Source organism: Gigantopelta aegis, chromosome 13, assembly GCF_016097555.1.
Source record: "Gigantopelta aegis isolate Gae_Host chromosome 13, Gae_host_genome, whole genome shotgun sequence".
Lineage (NCBI taxonomy): Eukaryota > Metazoa > Mollusca > Gastropoda > Neomphalida > Peltospiridae > Gigantopelta > Gigantopelta aegis.
In genome coordinates, this window is record NC_054711.1 from 24,167,223 (window position 1) to 24,188,915 (window position 21,693).

At 32.5% G+C, this 21,693-nt stretch overlaps 1 protein-coding gene across 1 annotated transcript in view; it reads left to right on the forward strand.

Moving 5' to 3' along the window:
- LOC121387235 (titin-like) overlaps window positions 1-21,693 on the forward strand; it is a 481,073-nt gene that overhangs the window by 151,305 nt on the left and 308,075 nt on the right. The window contains exons 60-70 of the mRNA XM_041518261.1: window positions 1,662-1,769; window positions 4,820-4,966; window positions 5,766-6,104; window positions 6,788-6,886; window positions 9,314-9,370; window positions 10,861-11,922; window positions 13,441-13,554; window positions 16,199-16,258; window positions 17,642-17,722; window positions 18,384-18,593; window positions 20,868-20,930. Of these exons, the coding sequence (XP_041374195.1) occupies window positions 1,662-1,769; window positions 4,820-4,966; window positions 5,766-6,104; window positions 6,788-6,886; window positions 9,314-9,370; window positions 10,861-11,922; window positions 13,441-13,554; window positions 16,199-16,258; window positions 17,642-17,722; window positions 18,384-18,593; window positions 20,868-20,930 (2,340 nt within the window). The remainder of the gene's footprint in view (window positions 1-1,661; window positions 1,770-4,819; window positions 4,967-5,765; window positions 6,105-6,787; window positions 6,887-9,313; window positions 9,371-10,860; window positions 11,923-13,440; window positions 13,555-16,198; window positions 16,259-17,641; window positions 17,723-18,383; window positions 18,594-20,867; window positions 20,931-21,693) is intronic.

The window sequence follows — 21,693 nt, forward strand, 5'->3', positions numbered from 1 at the left end:
TTTCTTTTCTCTAATTGCTATTCTTCCCAGTCATTTCTGTAAAAATAATAATAATAACATTAACATACATATCCAAGAGAAAATTTTGTCCATTACTAAATTTAACCACTGCTTATACTAATGGCATTTTACTTGGAAAATAATGTATTCATGTGTTGGTCACATTGGGTTATATATTTAATATGTGTTGTACTGTAAGGTACTTTAATTGTATCTTTTATATATACTGCAACTTTTCAGCATAGACTATCAAAAGAATAGAGAAGAATAGGTCACATTGTCTTATACCACTGTTCCAAAGTAAAACTTGATGGTATTGATTTGTGTACCAGTTCACAGTTTCAGGTTTTAATTAATTGTGATAATGCCTTTTAGTGTACTAGTTGATTCATCATAAAAAAAATATTATTGTCTTTCCTATGCTGTACTTTCCATTTCATTGTTTTGATTGCTGTGGTTTGACTCTTATTTCCTATCACCATGGTTACTATAATAGTGAATTATTGTTCGCATGTTGGAACATTTGTATACCGTATTTTCCCGTGTATTATGCGCACTTTTTTCCCAGAAAATACAGGTTAAAAATGGGGGTGCGCACTATACATAGCAATAGAAAAAATATCTTTTAAAAATTTCCAGCGATCACCCATGAAAAATCGCCGATCGGTAGTTTACGGTACTTTACAGGTTATTGACAGTGTTCATTACAACGAAACGCCAAAACCCTCTTAAAAATCGCTTTTCACTTGTGATGGTTGTAATAAATGCAAAATAAATCTACAAAAGTATCCATACCTCGCCAAAAAGTGCACAAAAATGACAAAACGGGACCGTAAATATTTTTAATTTTCATGAGATTTAATTCGGCCATTTCCGGCAAACCGGAAATATAAACCACTATTATAAATTTAGAAATCTCGCGCATTCACGTTAGCCACGAGAACGAAATGTAATATGCTATATTTTTGTTTTCATATATTTATTAGTCATTTACAGTGTATGGGGTATATAACTTTGTTTTGATTTATGCACGTGTGAGTCTGTGACATGTAAGTATGCAAGTACTAGCCTTTGTTTAATGTGACATGTAGGTCTATGTACTCAAATACCTAACTTAAGTTTTGTTTCTTGAATATACCGCTTCTTTCGCTTTTCGTTAATTTTGGTGACGGGGGGAAAGCGGTACATCTTGCATTCACTGTCGATTTTGTGGTTTAAAAAAAATGGTGCGCATTATATTGTGGTTCATGTTTTTTTTTCTTGGAATAAACGTTCAAAGTGGGGGGTGCGCATTATACACTGGTGCGCATAATACATGGGAAAATACGGTACTAAATAATTTGAGTAACTGATATATTTTACTATTTAAAGTATAGTTTGGTGAAGACATTAGTGTTTTAGAAAATATTTTGTTAAGATAGTTGTATATTTTTGTCAAATTGTGTGAGGTTTATTATACCTGTTATGAACCAGTTACATTTGTGCCCATTGTTAAAAACATAAGCATAAAATAATGTATCATTTAAAGTAAAAATTGTGTTACCTTTACCTTTGTTATCCTACATTTATTTCCATTTTGTTTTCCCAAAATTAATTGTGTTTTTGTGCAGTGATATTGTAAATAACATCTTTGTGAATTTGTGTTGTTTAATTTCACACAGTTACTATGATATACAAGAACGAGGGTATGTGCAGGAAATTAATTATGCCTCTGAAACTGAACGTGGCCAGCTTAGAATCAAATCACCATCAGAATTTGATAGGGAGAGGTTTGTAGGATTGACCTACATGCTAATGACTGTAGATTGTATGGTAGACATGCATGAATAATTCTGCCTTGGGTTTTTTTCTTTCAGATATTTTTGAATTCTTCTTGCTTTTTTTTCTCTTTTTATATTATTACAGTATATGTAACATTCATTAATGTCTCTAAGTTCATAATGATATATTAAATGTTATTATTAAGAATTATCTGATCATTTAGGATGGAGTCTGGAAGTTTGATTAAAAAAAAAAAAAACCACCTTCCTTTCATATTCCAGAACTATTAATTGTACATGTATTTGGGGTTACACGATTGGCAACAATTGTTTTGCAATTTTTGTATTGCTATCTTTGTATTTAGTGCTCTGTTAAAAAGGTGAAACTAACAAACAATCATCTAAATACAAAATCTCACATTAATTAGATTAATTAGAAGCACTAGCTCTTTATTATCTGCATTGATTAAGAATAAATAAAAGAATAAATAAAAATTATTATTATATTTGTTTCAAAATAGTGTTTCAGAATTTAAACAAATTAAAAATAAAATGAAAAACTAACAATATTTTTAAAGGCATGATTAAATTTTAACAGGTTTGTAAGATTGTTTGTAATTAAGTTCTTGCTGAAAATAATAAATATACAATATTAATATGCTAGTTTTATTACAGCATAACTGTATATATACTCGTGGAAAAAAGTTCTGTGCACCAAATAAAATGGTCTCAAACAAACTGAAATTTCACATAATAACTGTGCAAATTGTCTCATAATGTTTGTGAATGACCAATAAATACTTTCTGAAAACATTTTATTTATTTCATTACCATTAAACATACACTTTGAGCAAAACATGCACAAGAACCTTTTGTTTGAGTATATAGTATGCTTAACATAGCTTATTTTTTTACAAAAACAAACAAAATAAATATGCAAACATGCATGAATAATTCATAAACAAATGTTTTTGTATTTACTATTAATAATGCTTTTTTAATTAAATTTTTAAATCTCTTTTTGTATTTCTTTATTTTACTACTTTAACCAGTAGACACATTAAAAACATATTTAAATATATATACATATATTTAACAGAGGTTCAGACTCATCTAGCTTATCATTTTCCATCGAATGTTAGTTTTTCCCTTTTATTAAATTGTATTATTATTATTATTGAAATGAAATCTAGATTTGAAACAAATACTGTTTTCAAAACTAGAGTGTACACATTTCTATAGGTTCCTGAATTTGATTGCATTTGTAATTATATGTAGATTGAATAGAACACACACCAAATAGTTGACTTGTATCATTATATATACTGAACACCAAAAGAAACCCAAATATAATTTTCAGCTGTAATATTAAATTTAGTTTTTTTAAGAAGGAATGAAAGGCATACTTTCACGGATTTAAGGACCTTATTTCTCTAAAAATGGATAATAACTAAAAATTACATTAATTGTTGGAAGCCAAATCTAGCTATAGCATCACCTTAACTGAACCATGATGGAGTGAAATCCATGTCAACCCTCTCAGTAATTTTAGTTTTTGAATTATGGACCATTGCCATAATTCAATTATTTTTTCAAAATACATGTATCATTAATAAATGGAGTATGGTGGTTATGAAGATGATTGAATAAAATACATTTAGGGACAAATCAAATTATTTTGGTTCAGGTAATAGACCATTAAATAGGTCAGTGGTCCATGACAATATGCCTTTAATACATAACCAAGATCCAGAAAAATTACAAATTGATATGATTTATCATTTCACCGAATTGAGCCTTTGTAATCAAGTAAACTTATTCTAATTACAAACTACTGTGAAATCACTTTTATTTGTGATTGTCTGATATTTGGTTGGGAGTGGCAGTTCTCTTTGTGGCAGTGTAAGAAGGATGGAATATCCAATAAAGGATTTCCTTGGGAGTGGCTTTCCTCCTATAGACAAGGCACTATAGATAGGGATAAATGAAATCAGCCATTATTTTGCTAAATGTGAATTCAACTTCGCATTGTGCAGAGATATGATCTTGATAAGAGATAACAGTTTTGTCATTCAGATTTAGTTCTGTAAGTGAATTTAAGAGTGCAATAAAAATACATGTGTACAATACATGTCTACATATAATACAAATTTATACTGTCTTTTTAATCCATGAATCTAATGAAATTTTGGGTGGGTTTTTTTGGCAAAACCACAAAAATTTAATCTCATTGAAATTAAGGAATGCTCAGGAATCATAAACTTGATTTACATATCTTTTGTTGTTCAGTATGCTGGTAGTTATGCATGATTAGCTATACTGTAAAAAAGCCCACAATATTTTAAGACATGTAATCTTTGTTCTGTGTACATCATTTCAGGATGTATTTTTGATCATGTAATTACATTTTGTAAAATATTTTAAATGCTTTGTTTGGTGTAGTTTTGTTTCCATTTGTGAACACCTTTGTGCTAATCTTTTCTGAATTGTTTTCATTTTGTACTATACAATTGTCTTGTGTTTTGTAATGTGCAGTTTTACCAATTTTGCTCAGTGCTCAAATCTGATTGCACATTTTTTTAGTGTTATATATTTAAAAAGAAAATATAGCAATTTTTATTAATTAATTTATGTGAATTATTATTTTTATATAAAACTTCTTTTTTTAAATATTTTTTTAATTTTTATTATTTATTTTATTTTTTTATTTTACATATATTTTACTTTTTATATGTCTAAAAAGAACATACATTAATTTATTTAATACACTTGCATCAATGTGTTGGGTTTTAAAAATAATTGAGTAAAATCAGTCTATGTCTCAACCACTGATTTTTCTCAACATTTCGTTAATTAACTATTAACATCATTAGGAGACAACTGAACATAGAAGCCAAGTTCTGCAGCATTTAAAAGGAAGATAAAAACAATTTTACATTCATATTAATTAACATACTTAATTTACATTACCGGTAATTCTTTGCATGCCTCAGAGTGTGAGCAAAATGAAAAATATTGTTTAAGTGTGTGCTTAACCAAGTTGTTTCCCCTTTCTCCAGCTCTTCCGACATTTCCTCTTTTCTCTCCACCCCTCCGGTGACCTCTACCCCCCAGGAGCGTGTGTTTGAATACCTGACTGTCTCACCCACCCATACCCCCCTCTCTACCAGCATCTCGCTTGAAGATTTTGGAATTTATAGTCACAGGTTTGTAAATGATCGAAAAGTGCAGTTTCCAGCTGCAACAAATTTATCTATTCATTTTTTTTTTCTTTCAAAAAGCAGTTTATATCCTTTATTCCCATAATATAACGTAATATAACATAATATACCCATGTGACCTGTGTGCATTATAAATATATTTAAGTGGCATTTTGAAAGCAAATGATATAAGAATAAAAAATCAGCAATATGTTTTTAATCATTGTAAACTATTGGCATGCTTGTGATTTCAAAAGTTTCTTTGTTGAACCTAAGTAACCCTATCATTTTTCTGTTCCTAATGTGAGTGAAAATTCCACTGCCATCTTTGTTTGCACATTAATTCTGTTGTCATTTAACAAATCCCATTTGCTTAACTTACGTTTTGTGTTTTCATGCAAAACAAAACTTGGCTTAAAGTTTGTTTTCAGACATGTTCAATAGAGTCGCATAGTTTTGTTATGTACATAAGTTTAAAATATATATTTATATACAGTGAAATCTCTCAAAACCGGACCCTCAGTAAATCGGAATTCCCTCAAAACCGGATGTTTTAAAGGTTTTAAAGAGTCCCTTTTAAAAAATCAAGACAGAACTTAACCTCTCTATAAACCGGATCCCTCTTAAAACTGGACATTTTTCTTGGTCCCAATGGTGTCCGGTTTAGAGGGGTTTCACTGTATATATATATATATATATATATATATATATATATATATATATATATATATATATATATACAAGAATGATTTCAGTAATGTCAGTGAAAAGGGTTTGGGTTTTGATTGTTCCTGATAATTAACAGAGCTCCAGTCCAAGAGAGGATTCCAGTATCTCCCATTAAGACACCAACAAAGGCACCACCACCACCACCTCAGCCAGTACCTGTAGCACCAGCTGCTCCAGAAGTGCCTGTTGCTATGGAAACCATAGAGGGCGAAGAGGAGTATGTAACTCCGAGTGTTTCTGAGGCCAGAAAGAGGTTTGAGAAACCAGACGAAGTGCCACTACCATTGCCAGGGAAAATGCCCCAAGCTCAGGCACTGCCAGCAGGTGCCAAGAAGCCTGAAGCGCCACCTGTTGAGCAGAGATTTGTCTCCATGGAGGCGCCAAAGGCGAAGAAACCAAGAGAGAGGTCACCAAGGTGATTGAGCCTGCTGGTTTCTAGATTAGTACCAATGCATGTCCAATGCTGCAAATTGCTGCTGCTGTGATATGGTCTTTATAAACAGAAATACTTCAATGTTTTAGTCTTGTCTCGACTACATCATTAGCATGATAGCCAAATTATGAAAACATGTATTTGTCTCACAGTGTAATGATCAAAACTGATTTCTGATCAAATGGCAAGAGTAAATATCTTCAGCTTCTCTTTATTTATTTTTACTTGACTGCAGAACAATGTTCTTTCTGCTCCAGCTTAGCTTTCTGCATATCAGATCATGAGCTATTGTCTGGGGTTTTGATGAATGCTGCATTTCCATGGCAATTTGATTACTTTTATTTATTCATGCTATTAACCTAAGAATAATGTGGACACTTTGCAAAAGCTTTAATTTGGACAGATATAATTTGTCACAATACTTGTACATGTATTGTGTATCTGTAGTGAAGATGTTTTAATGGAAATATCTCTTAGAATCTGCCCCTTTTAGAATAGGATTGCTCTTACAATGTCATCATTTCAAATTTTGGTTTCATGTTGACATTTGTAATCGGTATTTTTATATTATAAACAGTAAATTACAGAACTTTAATAAATTTTTCAAAAGTCAGAGAAATTCCATCCTTATTTTATGTTTTAACCTGGTATTTGTCTGTGTCCAGTTATGACATTCAACAAGAAGGCCCAGTTCAACAAATCAGCTATGCTTCAGATACAGAAAGTGGATATCTAAGATTGGTTGACGAACCAGAGTTACCAAGGTTCGTTACCAGTCGGTTGTGCACATAGAGAGTGGGTTGTCGTAGAGATGTTTGTTGTCTTAACCAGCATGATAGAATTGAACCGAACAAAAAATAAAAGCTTATGTGATTGGCTAACATTGGATTGTGCAGACAGGTGGACAGTGAGACAGACTGAATGGACCATGATATCTGTTAGTTGCTTGCTTGTTGTCTTAATTAATTCCAAGAATCCCATTGTGGCTTGTTTAATTCCAAGAATACTACTGGATTCTACAAAGCCCAATGGTACTTGCCATTACAAGATGCCTAATGGAACTTATGGAAACTTGTCCAAAGAATTCTACAAAGCCCAATGGTATTTGCCATTCCAAGATACCTAATGGAACTTATGGAAACTTGTCCAAAGAATTCTACAAAGCCCAATGGTATTTGCCATTCCAAGGTACCTAATGGAACTTGTGTACATGTTCTTCCAAGAAATATTTTGAAGATATTGTGGTCTCTTAAGCTGTAAATTGGAAAAAAAACAGCTAATAGAAGAAAAGTGCTTGTCTGCCAAATATGGTCATATTTAATTCTTTATTACGAACCATCAGTTGCATGATTTGTGTCATGTTTATTTCTGTATTTCATACTGTTTTTTGTTTTTATTCAAATTCTAGCTTGAATTTTAGATCTAATGCTAGATGAAAATGTATTTTGTCATGTGTTTTTATGTATGAATCGATTGTTTATACATGTTGATAACTTTATGTAGGTTTACATAATTTTATATAGGTTCTTCAGAATGGTGGATGTTGCATTTTGGATTTTTGTTTTACTTCTTTTTATACATTGTTATTATATTTGAACATCAGTTTATCTGATGCCTTCATCATTTTATTATTATAATTATTAATATTGATATGTTTAGTATTGTTGTTCAGCCCTCTACATTAACTTTTCCATCTAGGAGCCATATAATGCCTACTTGCATTTTTATATAGATAGTTTTATTCGCCAAATGAAAAACAATGCATGGTTACATATGCAACCAAATCTGTCACAATGTTTTTGTTGTTGTTGCTGTTGTTTTATTTACCATGTAGTTCATTAGTATTAAGACGGTTTTAGATGGTTTATTGAATGTGCATGTATATTGTCATAGTAACAGAAACATGTAAAATATAATAGGGCAACTCATTGAAAGGAGTTGTCATTTACTTATTTTGACAACATTATATGTTTATTCCAGTTTCTATAGAGCTGTACAATGATAGTAATGGATCTAAACTTAAAAGGGTATTATGTGCACAGTATAGTCATCATAAATACTTTTATTTCACTGATATTATCAGATATTTTATGAGGCGTTACAGAATTATAGGATATTAAACAAGCTTCCGTTTCATATCATGTTAATTTATATCACTCAACTCATTTAGTTGACGTTCCTGTATAAGTGCGCCAATCGGGTAACCATATGGGTAATTATATATCATTTGTATGATCAATGTTAGTAAATGGCTGTATTGTAACAGTATATTAGGAACCTTTCTTTGACACCCAAAAGCCATCAGTTTTGTTTAGTATTGTTAAGCACCATTCATTTATTGCAAATCACAAAATTTAAAATTTTATCATGTAGGAAAGACTTTTTCAAGTCCATGTTCTGTGAGCAATGAAACCCATGGGCAAACTGGGTTGTTGCGGATTTTTGGGGGGTAATTATGGTAATGGTGGATTGTGTTACATGATAATGGGTAACAGATTTTCAGTTATGTGCTGTGTGATCATTGGAACCCATGGGGAAACTGTTTTCTGGTAATCATGGATTATGATAATGGGTAACAGATTTTCAATTCTGTGCCCTGTGATCATTGGAACCCATGGGGAAACTGTTTTTTGTAATCGTGGTAATAGAGGATTATGATAATGGGTAACAGATTTTCAGTTCTGTGCTCTGTGATCATTGGAACCCATGGGGAAACTGTTTTCTGGTAATCATGGATTATGATAATGGGTAACAGATTTTCAATTCTGTGCCCTGTGATCATTGGAACCCATGGGGAAACTGTTTTTTGTAATCGTGGTAATAGAGGATTATGATAATGGGTAACAGATTTTCAGTTCTGTGCCCTGTGATCATTGGAACCCATGGGGAAACTGTTTTTGGTGGTAATAGTGGATTATGATAATGGGTAACAGATTTTCAGTTCCATGCCTTGTGATCATTGCAAACTGGGGGTGGGGTTTTTTGGTAATCATAGTGATGGTGGATTATGATATATGATGCATGTAATGTGTAAACTTTCAGTTCTGTGATTTTGCTAATACGCTATAGGAACAAGCATTTCTGTAAAACCTTGTGGATACATGTAATTGTTATTATTATTGCTGTATTTAAAGTGTTGTTAATTTATATAATATCTGAACACCTTTTGAGCTGTGTCCTGCCTGTTTCAGGAAACAAGCCATTGACCGGGCACCAAAGCCAGAAGTGCCATTTGTTCCAGAGCAAAGGTTTTATTTTTGGCTTCTTTGCATGTTGCCAAATACTGAATCTGTTTGTTGAATGCCTTGCAATCCATACATAATTTTAAAATCCTGCAGTTCTACATGTTATTCATTTCTGGTTCAATAAGATTCATGGAAACACACTGCATGTTATTCTTATAGAAATGTAAAATCCTGCCCATAATGAAGTATATTTGTACCTGGAAGACTTAAACATTGACTTAGTGCATTAAAAGTAGATCTACTCCAGAAAATATTTGCATGCTAGTTACACATAAGGGATACCAAAAGCATGAGGCAAGATGAATGCACCCGTAGGTACAATATTCAAGGGTATTTGATTAATAGTTCTCCAAAACAGAACTTACAGTACAGGACACAATAATATGGTCAACTAGCAATCCATAGTTGGTTTCTTAATTTCATAATTAACCCAGCTGAATACACCAACAGGGCTCGAAATTCGTCAAAAAATATGGTGGCCCAAAAAATAATAATGGATGTTCGTAAGCGTGCCATGAACCATAGCAAGATTTTAATGTGGAATAAATATATGCAATAGAAATATTAATAGTGGCTCATGTTATAGCTCTAAAGAAGATCGCCCAAATAAAATTATTTGGGCGACTAACGCCATTATTTTTTAATATTTAAGTTGCCCAAACAGGACATTTGTTGCATTTGGCGACCTGGCCACAGGCCGTTTCGAGCCCTGCATCAACATAGTGGATATTATACCAAGTAACTCCTAGAACCACCAACTTGGTTTTTCAAACTAGTTTTACACTTTACAGTGGTCATCCAGTGAAACAGACTTATTACAGTACTTGATGCAACAAAAAAGTCAACTAACTTATAACAATCCACAGTTGATTTCTTAAAGTCAGTAATTACCATGGCTAAACAGAGCAACACAGTTATCGTGCAGAGATTTTATCCAGAATTCCAGATTTTTAATGGTCTGTATAGTGTTTCCAGGTTTTCTGCTGTTTGTCAAAAACTTTCCATACCCTCAGTCTAAAACGTATAATATGGTTTTGACTGATACTTTCCATGCACTTTGGTGCTGCCATTTTAGACATTGTGCAACCCTATAGGGCCTGAAAACCAGCCAGGACAACTATGCCTTGTTGACTTTATTGTTGGTTTGTGTGTACTGTAGATGTCTTCTGGAGTTTTTGATGACTGCCTTTACACATAAGAGATTAAAATTTATCTTTCCCTCAATTACCTGTATTTAATTGCATGTAACTATTATTCTGTATACATGTATATGTGTGTATGTGTGTGTGCAAGTGTTTTATGTATCTGTATACTTGTATATCTGTGTGTATGATTTGTGGTGGTTTGTATGTTATATGTTTAGCAATACAATTTTTTTTTAATGTTTAGTATGTTAACTTTTAGAGTTTGTCATGTGAAAAAAATCATTTTGCATATAAACCATGCCTTTTATATAAATATATATTTAGAACAATTCATGCTTGAATCCCTAGGATTGTACCTGAAACTGCTAAAGTTGCACCTAAAGTGGCATACAAACCAGTGCCACCACCACCACCACCACCACCACCACCACCACCTACTCTGGCTCCAAAACCAACACCCAAACTGGTTATAAAACCACAGCCTTTGGTAGCTCCGTCTCCAGCCACTGTGGTCTACAAACCACCATCACCAGCAGTAGTAGCAGCTCCAGCATCACCAGCAGTGTTGGTGGCTCCACCATCACCCGGTTTAGTGTACAAACCGGTTGTTCCGCCAGTTACAGCACAGAAGCCAAGACCTGTGTCCAAGCCACAACCACCGGCACCACCACCTCCTGCTACAAAAGTACAGGCACCTGAAGCATATAAACCACCACCACCTCAAGAAGTCCAAAGGGCCCCAGCACCTGTGGTTTTCAGACCACCGCCTCCACCACCACCACCAGTGGTAGAAAAGGTCCCAGCACCTGTGGTGTTCAGACCACCACCACCACCAGTTGAAGAAAAAGCCCCAGCACCTGTGGTGTTTAGACCACCAGCACCACCAGTGGTACAAAAGGTCCCAGCACCTGTGGCGTTTAGACCACCACCACCACCACCACCACCAGTCATACAGAAGGCTCCAGCACCTGTGCCCTTTAGACCACCAGCACCACCAGTGGTACAAAAGGCCCCAGCACCTGTGGTGTTTAGACCACCACCACCATCACCACCAGTCATACAGAAGGCTCCAGCACCTGTGGTGTTTAGACCACCACCACCATCACCACCAGTCATACAGAAGGCCCCAGCACCTGTGGTGTTTAGACCACCACCACCATCACCACCAGTCATACAGAAGGCCCCAGCACCTGTGGTGTTTAGACCACCACCACCATCACCACCAGTCATACAGAAGGCTCCAGCACCTGTGGTGTTTAGACCACCACCACCGCAAGTTGTTCCAAGGGCAGCACCTCCCATGGTGTATCAACCACCACCACCACCACCACCACCACCAGTTGCACCCAAGCCAAGACAGGTTGCTCCAAAACCGAAGAAGGTTACCTTGGTGATACCAGAAAAAGAGAGGTGCCAGAATAGTTTTTACAAGTGTGCTGTGTTCTGATTGGACTAAAACAAGGAAATAACCAAATTTCATTGGCTGGAGTGAAAGCTAACCATTTTCAAGCAACTACATGAGTTCAAAATGCTTCTGCTGTATTTCCCTTTCCATTTCTATCCCATTATTAACATTTCAAGTCATTTAATACAGTTTCTTCATTTCAGTTTCTTGAAAAGATATCCGACATTTTTATGTTATTATTTTACTTTCATTAAAAAAACACTTCTCTTCGGGTTTTGTTCATTTGTTTATTTTACTTGCTTCATTTTTTATTTATGTTCATTTTCTCAAAGCATGTTATATTTCAGTTTTTACTTTTCTGGTTGATCTTTGATTGAGACTCGTATTTTCTTTTATTTATTTACTATTAGCATATATAATTTACTGTTTTACGGTTTTTGGCATGTCACAGAGTATATTTGTTACAGGTTATGACATTTTGCTGATAGTTGTTTTAATTATACATTGATTTATTAAAATGTTTCAGATAATTTGTAATCACATATGAGTATATGTGTAAACCTGTTTCACAAAGTCTGATATCTTTTAAATATTTATAAACATTTCACAAAGTCTGATATCTTTTAAATATTTGTAAACATTTCACAGAATCTGATATCTTTTAAATATCTGTAAACATTTCACAGAATCTGATATCTTTTAAATATCTGTAAACATTTATTTAACACTGTTGCCTTTTTTATTCACTGTTCTTGCAATTAAGGTTTCTGTGTATTTAGAAAAATGATTACATAAGAATAATGGAGCTTTAGTTCAAAACAAACCACTTTAAAAAAAAAAAACTGAACTTTTTTAATGTATAGAAAAAGTTGTTTTAAATCCATAAATCTCAACACACAACAAGTATATTAAAAAAAAAAAAAGATCACGTCTTCCCATTGACAATTGATGTGATCATTTATATAACAGCACATCTCTTACTGTCAGTGTTACGTGTTATAATAGTTGTATGACACTGTTTATCATGTTTAAAACCGATAATCCAATGGAATAAAATATATATCCCTAATTTCAACCCATACTTATACATGTAACAGTAATGATCTATTTTTATAAATAAAGTGAGACCAATGATATATTTTGGCCAACAGCATTACAGCAGTTATATATTTTAACACATATTTTTACTTTTTTTTTACTTTTTTTTAATTTCGAAACCAATTTGTTCTATTGTAAAATAATTTTTTGGTCAAATTTATTGTTGTTATTGTTATTATTTTAACCAATAGCTTTCAGAAGTGGTATATTTTATATAGCAACATTACAGCAGATATATTTCAGCCCATTATAGTGGTACATAAAGCAGGGATTATTTCAACCAATAGTGCTTCAGCAGGGATATATTTCAACCAATAGCATTCCAGCAGTGATATATTTAAACCAATAGCATTCCAGCAGTGATATATTTAAACCAATAGCATTCCAGCAGTGATAGTTTTTAACCAATCATACTTGTCCTTTAGCCCTATTGGATACGACATACAAGAAGAGGGTCCGGTACAGCTCATTAGCTACGCATCGGATACGGAAAGTGGAAGTCTTCGGCTTGTGAAAGCACCAAAAGCAATTCCACCTAGGTTGGTGTGGAGGAATGCATAGCAATATGAATAGTTGTGTGTTGCCATTCCCAACAGAGTGATAGCATAATAAACCATATTACCAGCATTTTGGTAGTGTTTAACTTAGCCTGGTTTGACATTTTCCTTCTGTTTAATAAAACTGTTGTACCTGTGATTTTGAATATGAATGTCATTCAGGGGCCTAATTCACAAAGGTCTCTTAGGCTCTGCTAGACAAAAAAGCATCCTCTTTGCAAGTCTTTTAACATTGCATTGCGAGATCGCAAAGTTGAGAGAGTTTAGTGAATTAGGCCCCAGATTAGCAATTGTGTGTGACCCTTTTTTCAACAGCTGTGCATGCTAGGTACATGTATTTTCTGTAGCATACTATTTTTTTTGGATAACATTAATTAATTAAGTAACATTCATTCCAGGAGGTGGGATCTAGCTCAATCAGTAGAGCATACATTTGCCTGAGGTGTCTTGATCGTAGGATCAAAACCCTTTGGTGTGACTCATTCTCTGATTGGGTTTTTCCCATCCCAACCAGTGCCCCGCATCTGGTGTGTCAAAGGCTGTGGTATGTGCTGTCCTTTCTGTGGTGAAGTGCATGTAAAAGATTCCTTGCTACTGATGAACAAAAATGTAGTTGATTTTCTCTGAAGACTTCATCCCAGAATTGTCAAATGTTTGACATTTTAAAGGGACAGACCCTAGTTTCACCGGTGAAAATTAACACTAAGTTTAGTTAAAGGGACAGACCCTAGTTTCAACCGGTGAAAATTAACACTAAGTTTAGTTAAAGGGACAGACCCTAGTTTCAACCGGTGAAAATTAACACTAAGTTTAGTTAAAGGGACAGACCCTAGTTTCAGCCCGTGAAAATTAACACTAAGTTTAGTTAAAGGGACAGACCCTAGTTTCAACCGGTGAAAATTAACACTAAGTTTAGTTAAAGGGACAGACCCTAGTTTCAGCCCGTGAAAATTAACACTAAGTTTAGTTAAAGGGACAGACCCTAGTTTCAACCGGTGAAAATTAACACTAAGTTTAGTTAAAGGGACAGACCCTAGTTTCAACCCGTGAAAATTAACACTAAGTTTAGTTAAAGGGACAGACCCTAGTTTCAACCGGTGAAAATTAACACTAAGTTTAGTTAAAGGGACAGACCCTAGTTTCAACCCGTGAAAATTAACACTCAGTTTAGTTAATCTACCAACCTGTAGCACATTTGGATAAAGTTACAATTGAGTGAAACATGAGTCTGTGATGTTGAAATGGTGAAATACCATCTAAAAATTTACTAAAACTCAACTCCATAACTGTTACTTCTCAGACGCATGTGCATTTTTTAAAATATGAGAAATGGATTTTGTGATATTAAAAACACCAGGATGACCAAAAACACTTTGAATGTACGGAAATTGATAATCTAAACCATAAAATCTAAGTAAAGTATGATTTCAGTTATCAAAAATGGCTATAATAGTCAAAAATATGCCTTAGTGTTTAAAACCTAGGGTATGCATGTCCCTTTAAAAGCTGATGATTATAAAATCAATGTGCTCTAGCAGGATGATTAAAAAAAAATGCTTTTTAACTCAGTCTTGCTTGATATCTTTTTTTATACAACAGACTGTTAGTTACCTTTCCCTTTTCTTTTGTTGTATTCTTCAGTCCGGTTTCATGTTTTGTTCCTTTGAGAACCTTGCACATTGTTTTGTTTTTAACACCTACATATAGTTATTGTTTGGTTTTATTCCTGTTAGACAATACTGCTGTACCATTTTATTTTGTAACTGTCTTGTTTGATTTTGTTTTAAATAACACTGATAAATTGTTTGCCTGTTATTTGTAAATCAGTCTTGGTTGACATTTATGTGCCTTTTAGATAACATTACCATGTTTATGCCTATTATGTCTAACTCAGTATTGTTTGACAATTTGTTTCCTTTAGATAATATTACTTTTGTTATTTGTAACTCGGTCTTGTTTGACATTTTGTTTCTTTTAGATAATAAAATTACTATTGTTATTTGTGACTATGTCTTGTTTCACAGTTTGTTCCTATTACATAACAATCCTACACCTACATATGTCTGTTACTTGTAATTTTGTCTTGTCTTGGAAATGAGATTGTGTAGTAAATATTATACCATTAAAACTACAAATATTTCAACCTTTATTTTTATTACCCTGACTGCGTATAGTTTATTTTCGTATTTTAGTGTACATTTTGTATATACATGTAATATGCATAAATAATATTTTATAAGTAATTTTGATTTCTTTTGCTTTGATATTGTACCACTATTGTTGATATTTTGCCTGTATTTTTTTATTTTGAGGGTTTCTTTTTTATTATTCCATTTCAGATAATATCTTACTATTTCAAGCCACAAAACACCATAATTATTACTATTGATGTATTAATATCTATATATTGTATGTATGTCTAGGTTGACTATTACATACACACACTGGCGCAGGGGATAATTAAATCCTTTCTGGCCTTAGAAATTGTCCAGTGCCGTTGCTGGGACTCGAACCATAATCATTAGTATTCTGATTGATTGGTTCATACTGTATCTTTGTACATTTACTTTATTCACAAACATATTTAATTTAAATTAATTTTGTAAAATTTTATTTTATTTTATAGACCGATTCCAGAACCCGAACCAGTCACATCTACACTTCTGATTAAACAGAAAGATTACAGGTAAGTGCAATATACATCATTAATACCAGTGTTTACTCGAAAATAAAATTTATGTTTATATTTAGCTCTGTCCAGTGCCAGTTTTGATTTAATAAACTAGCCATGGAGTGGCAGTCCTCTTTGTGGCAGTGCAAGAGGGATGAAATCTCCAGAAAAGGATCTGCTCAGGAGTGGCTGTCCTCCTATACAATGTAGATAGAGATTTATAGAATCAACCACTGTTTTGCCAAATTCCCTTTCAACTCTGCATTTCTATTTCTATTTGTGTATTCTTGTTAAAGCAGCTTTATTTTATTACTGGTAGTTTGTATATATATATATTGTGTACCACATACCTGTATTATATTTGTATATCGTGAGCTGAGAATAACAAGATTCTGACATTTAATGGACATTCAAGGGGGATTGATAAAATGTGCCAGTATCCACAGAGTGTTGGATTAAACAGGTGTCACCCTAGTTATTGTCACTGAGTGAGACTGAAATTACACAGAAAACTGGACTTTACAGATGCTGGTTTGGACAGAGTCCACTGTGTTTGTCTTTTTGAGATAAATGTGTTTGAAATTTCAGTTCTGCTGTACACTCATGCTCTCGGAACTGTAAATGCCCCACTAATTCAGTGACCGTAAAATAATAAAATACTGGAACTGTTGTTTGAATTTTATAATGAACCCTTGTACAAAACTCAATTTTATAATAAACCCTTGTACAAAACTCAATTTTATAATGAACCCTTGTACAAAACTCAATTGTATAATGAACCCTTGTACAAAACTCAATTTTATAATAAACCCTTGTACAAAACTCAATTTTATAATAAACCCTTGTACAAAACTCAATTTTATAATAAACCCTTGTACAAAACTCAATTTTATAATAAACCCTTGTACACAACTCAATTTTATAATAAACCCTTGTACACAACTCAATTTTGACCAAATTTGTCACGGGGCAGGGCGTAGCCCAGAGGTAAAGTGATCACTTAGTGCATGGGTAGTGTAGGATTGATCACTATGAGTGGCTATTTCTTGTTTCATCCAGTGTACTAGTACTGGTACATCAAAGGCCATGGTATGTGCTATTCTTTATCAGATGGTGCATATAAAAGAACTCTTGCTACTAAGACTGTATGTCAGAATTACTATATGTTTGACGATAAATAAATCAATGTGCTCTAGTGGTGTCGTTAAACAAAAAACAAACTTTAAATTGTCAGGCACCTGTTATTCTCAGATCATGATATGTGTGTGTCTGTGTTTTCATTATGGAACAATGTGTGTGAATGTGTGTGTGTGTATAGATTATTTTATGGATTAGTATGTCTTTCTTTCAAATTTTAAAACAATTACATTCATATTGTGGATTGGTTTTGTCTGACAGGCCAGTGGTGCCACCATCACCTAAGGTGGAACCGAAAAAAGTTGAAGTATTTGTACCACCGCCACCAACGCCACTTCCAAGGTGAATAGAGTGATCCCCCCTGTGTGGTGTCCCCTCCCATTTTTTCGTTTGAATAATTTAAAATAAATGAAACCAGTTAACAACACTATCAACATAGTGTATTACAACTAATACAAAAATGTGTCCATTTTTTTGTAGAATTTTGTAACATTTTAGTTTATTGGTTTGGTTTTTATCATCCTTATCTCAAATATCTTTAAATATATTTATTTTTTCTTTCTTTTTAATTGTGTTATATTTTAAAAATTATTGTTTGATTACCAGTAGTTTGAGAATTTATTTAAATAATATATTAATATTGCAACTGACCAACACACAAATAGCTTTAATGTGAGAGCCAAGCCAATATGTATTAACATGCTTATATACCACTAGAGTTTCGAGCATGTCTGTCTCGGGTCCGGTCTCTGGATAGCCAGTGGCCTGACCTGCGACAGAATATAATGTGAGAGAAAAAAAATGGTGATAGAATTACATGTATGGTTGGCTTTGGGATGGACTAGCAAATTTTTTTAAAACTACCAATCTCCAGTTCTCATCTTTTATTTACCAATCTCCGGTTCTCTTCTTTTATTATTTACTTTTCATTCTTGTATCTTTATTTCTTATTTTTGCTTTCCGTCTTTCTCTCTCTTTATAAAAAAACTAATTTTTATTTCAGTGAACCTGTTAGGGTTCCTCCCCAAATAGCACCCAAGAAAGCCCCTCCCCCAACAGCTCAAAAACCAAAGAGCCCCGCTCTCACACGGGTACGACCTCGTAAGCAGGTCCCTGAAGAAAGTCCAAAACCAATTATTCTACGTCAGGAGTCGACTCCATGGTCTCCAGAAAAAATAGATGTTCCGTCAGCGGTTCAGAAATATCCACAGGGGTCAGTTGTAGGATATGTAATTAGCATGATGAGTGGTTTTATTTTTTTTATTTTTTAAATCATATTGTTGTAGTCATCACCATCATGTACTAATGTAGCTACCATAGAAAATATTACAATTATTACTTTAGTAAATAAACAATAATACAAAGCTCTATATTTGAATTTTATTTTGGTAGCTTTAGAAAACAGATCCTGTGATAATACACATTCTTTAGAAAATATTTAAATCATCAACAGATTTTGTGATAATTATTCAGCTGCTATTATAAAAAATATTTAAATTGTTACTCTGAAAAAAAAGAAAAAGATTTTGTATTAATAGAACTACCATAGAAAATATCTACATTACTCCAGTAAACAAATAAATCTTAAATTGTATTAATTGTACTGAAATAGAAGTAATGTTCAAAAGTTGCACCTGTTTAAATCTGGTAAGAATTTTTTTTTTTTTTTTTTTTTTTTAATGCATTTATTGTGAAAAAGAAAAGAGAAAAAACAACAATGTTTTTTAGGATTAAAAGAGAAAATTAAAAAGAAAATGTTGTTTTAAGAATCTATTTCACTTGAAGTGATAATAATATGCATTTTTAAAGTTGGTTTAATGAAATTGGAAGCTGTATTGGTAAACTGTTGTGAATAGCTAGTGTTATTTGTAGTTGAACATTATTTATACCTGAAGAAAACCATTTTGTTCCGCCCTTTGAAATCTGTCATGATAGAGTTCTATAAACGTGTCACTTGCAGATTATTCCCCTTTTATAGCTGACCTCCCTTTGCTGTGTCAAGCCATTCCTCATGCACATTCTAGTTTTATATGACAGTTTCATTCAGCATGTAAATCATGGATTATAGTTTACAGTATTTTGTTCATTGTTTCATTTTTGTTATTGTTGTTATTTGTTTTTCTCCAGTTTGTTTTCACCCATTCCCTGAAAACTGCAAACCCTTTTTATGTTTTCAAAAGACTTGAAAGTTGTTTTTAAAATGATAAATGAATAGCAGTCAGTGTTGTGTAATAAACATGCATAATTGCAATTTTCTCTCCCCCCCCCCCCTCCCCCCCTTTTTTGGCTGCCAGGTGTGTTTGTGTGCTTTCATTGTAAAACTGTATACATGTATGTCAGTGATGGTGCCAAATTTGTCTCATGGTAGAACAAACAGTAAATAATGGATGTTAAATGTGATTATTGTTTTCGAAGTTAGCAACGTTTTAATGTTCAGCTGTTGGAAAATACTTTGATAAAAAAAATCCATAAGATCATAAAATTCAGAACTCTGGCCAGTTTTTAAACAAATTACAGTGTTTTTTGTTTTTTTATACTGTTAAACTTCATTAGTTCAGTGTTGGAGGAACCAACAAAATAGCTTGAAATAGCAGTGGTTCAAGATAAATATAATAATCTTTGCTGAAAATTATGTCTATATTTGTATGTCACAGTACTATATTTCTCAACCTGGCCTTAAGAAATTACGGAGTTCGAAATAATGACATCTGACTATTTTTAACAAACAATATATACAGAAATATACTCCACAACAAAAGTTTAGCTAATGTTAAAAAAAATGGCATAACATTTATAAATTAACCTATTTTTATTAATTAGTATTCACATCTGAAATGTTTACCATTTACAAACAACATCAACCTTTGCCTTAACACAACAGGAGGATCTGGTTTTCTTTTAAGTTTATTCAACTATGGCAAATTTAGACGTCATAAAAGATACATGCTAAACTTTCGTTGTTGATTATATATTTATTTATTTAGTTAGTTAGTTATTTTACAATTATTTTACAATTATTGTTCAAATATACAGATATTCTTGTTCAACTTTGAGACATGTATGGCAGGACAATCATTATTTTTGTGTATTTTTGTTGTACCTGTATGCTTATATGTGTTGTAAACAACTTTCATTATGGTATGTATAAATAACACATGTAGGGGTTGTGAAATAAATGACAGAAACACTGATGTTAACAAACAGTAAAACAAAACAGAAATTAAAAAAAACAACTTTTATTTATTAATTAATTTATTTTTATTTTTAAATAATTAATAAATGTTTTGTTTTGTCTTATAGTTTTAATTTTACTGTTTTAAACTTATTGGGTTTTTTGGTGTGTTTTTTTTTTTGGGGTGGGGGGGGAGGGTAATTGTTTTTTAAATCAGGATCTTCACATGTTTCATTGTGGGAACAAAATCAAACAGTGTTTTATTTCACAATTTCACAATCTCAGAATTTGAATATTGTATTTAATTTACTACAGGCCTTCTACATATCCTGTTGCACACGAAATATCTGCCATCGCAATTAAACTAGTAGACTCCAGGTTTGGAGGAAATATATTATAAGCTTGGTGTTACTTGTTACAAATAACAAGTGTGACCTTTTTGCATTCAGATTAATATTTTAAAATATGATTTTATTTCAGTGTACTCATTGACTAACCCCCATTAAGTCTATGTTGTATTCATTTATTTCACCAAATAATACAGGGTTATTAAAATAGTAGCAGTAAAGATAAGTCAAAAAGAAAAAGAAATATTGAAAAAAGAAAAGAAAAAGGAAATGTGTTCAAATAAAAAAAATATATATATATTTATAATTAAAAAAAAATATATATATATATATTTATAATTAAAACTATATATATATATATATATTTATAATTAAAAAAATATATATATATATATATTTATAATTAAAAAAAAATATATATATATATATATTTATAATTAAAAAAAAAAAAAAAAAAATATATTTATAATTAAAAAAAAACAAAAATATATATATATTTATAATTAAAAAAAAAAAAAAATGCATAAAACAATGTGTTTGGTGTTTACACTTATTTGTTAAACTTTTGTTGGTGGGCCCATTGAGCTATTTCTCATTCCAGCCAGTGCAACATGCATGACTGGTTGTATATCAAAGGCTGTGGTATGTGCTATCCCATCTGTGGGATGGTGCATATAAAAAATCCCTTGCTACTAATAGAAACATGTAGCAGGTTTCCTCTCTATGTCTCTGTCAAAATGACCATATGTTTGACATCCAATAGCCGGTGATTAATAAATCAATGTGCTCTAGTG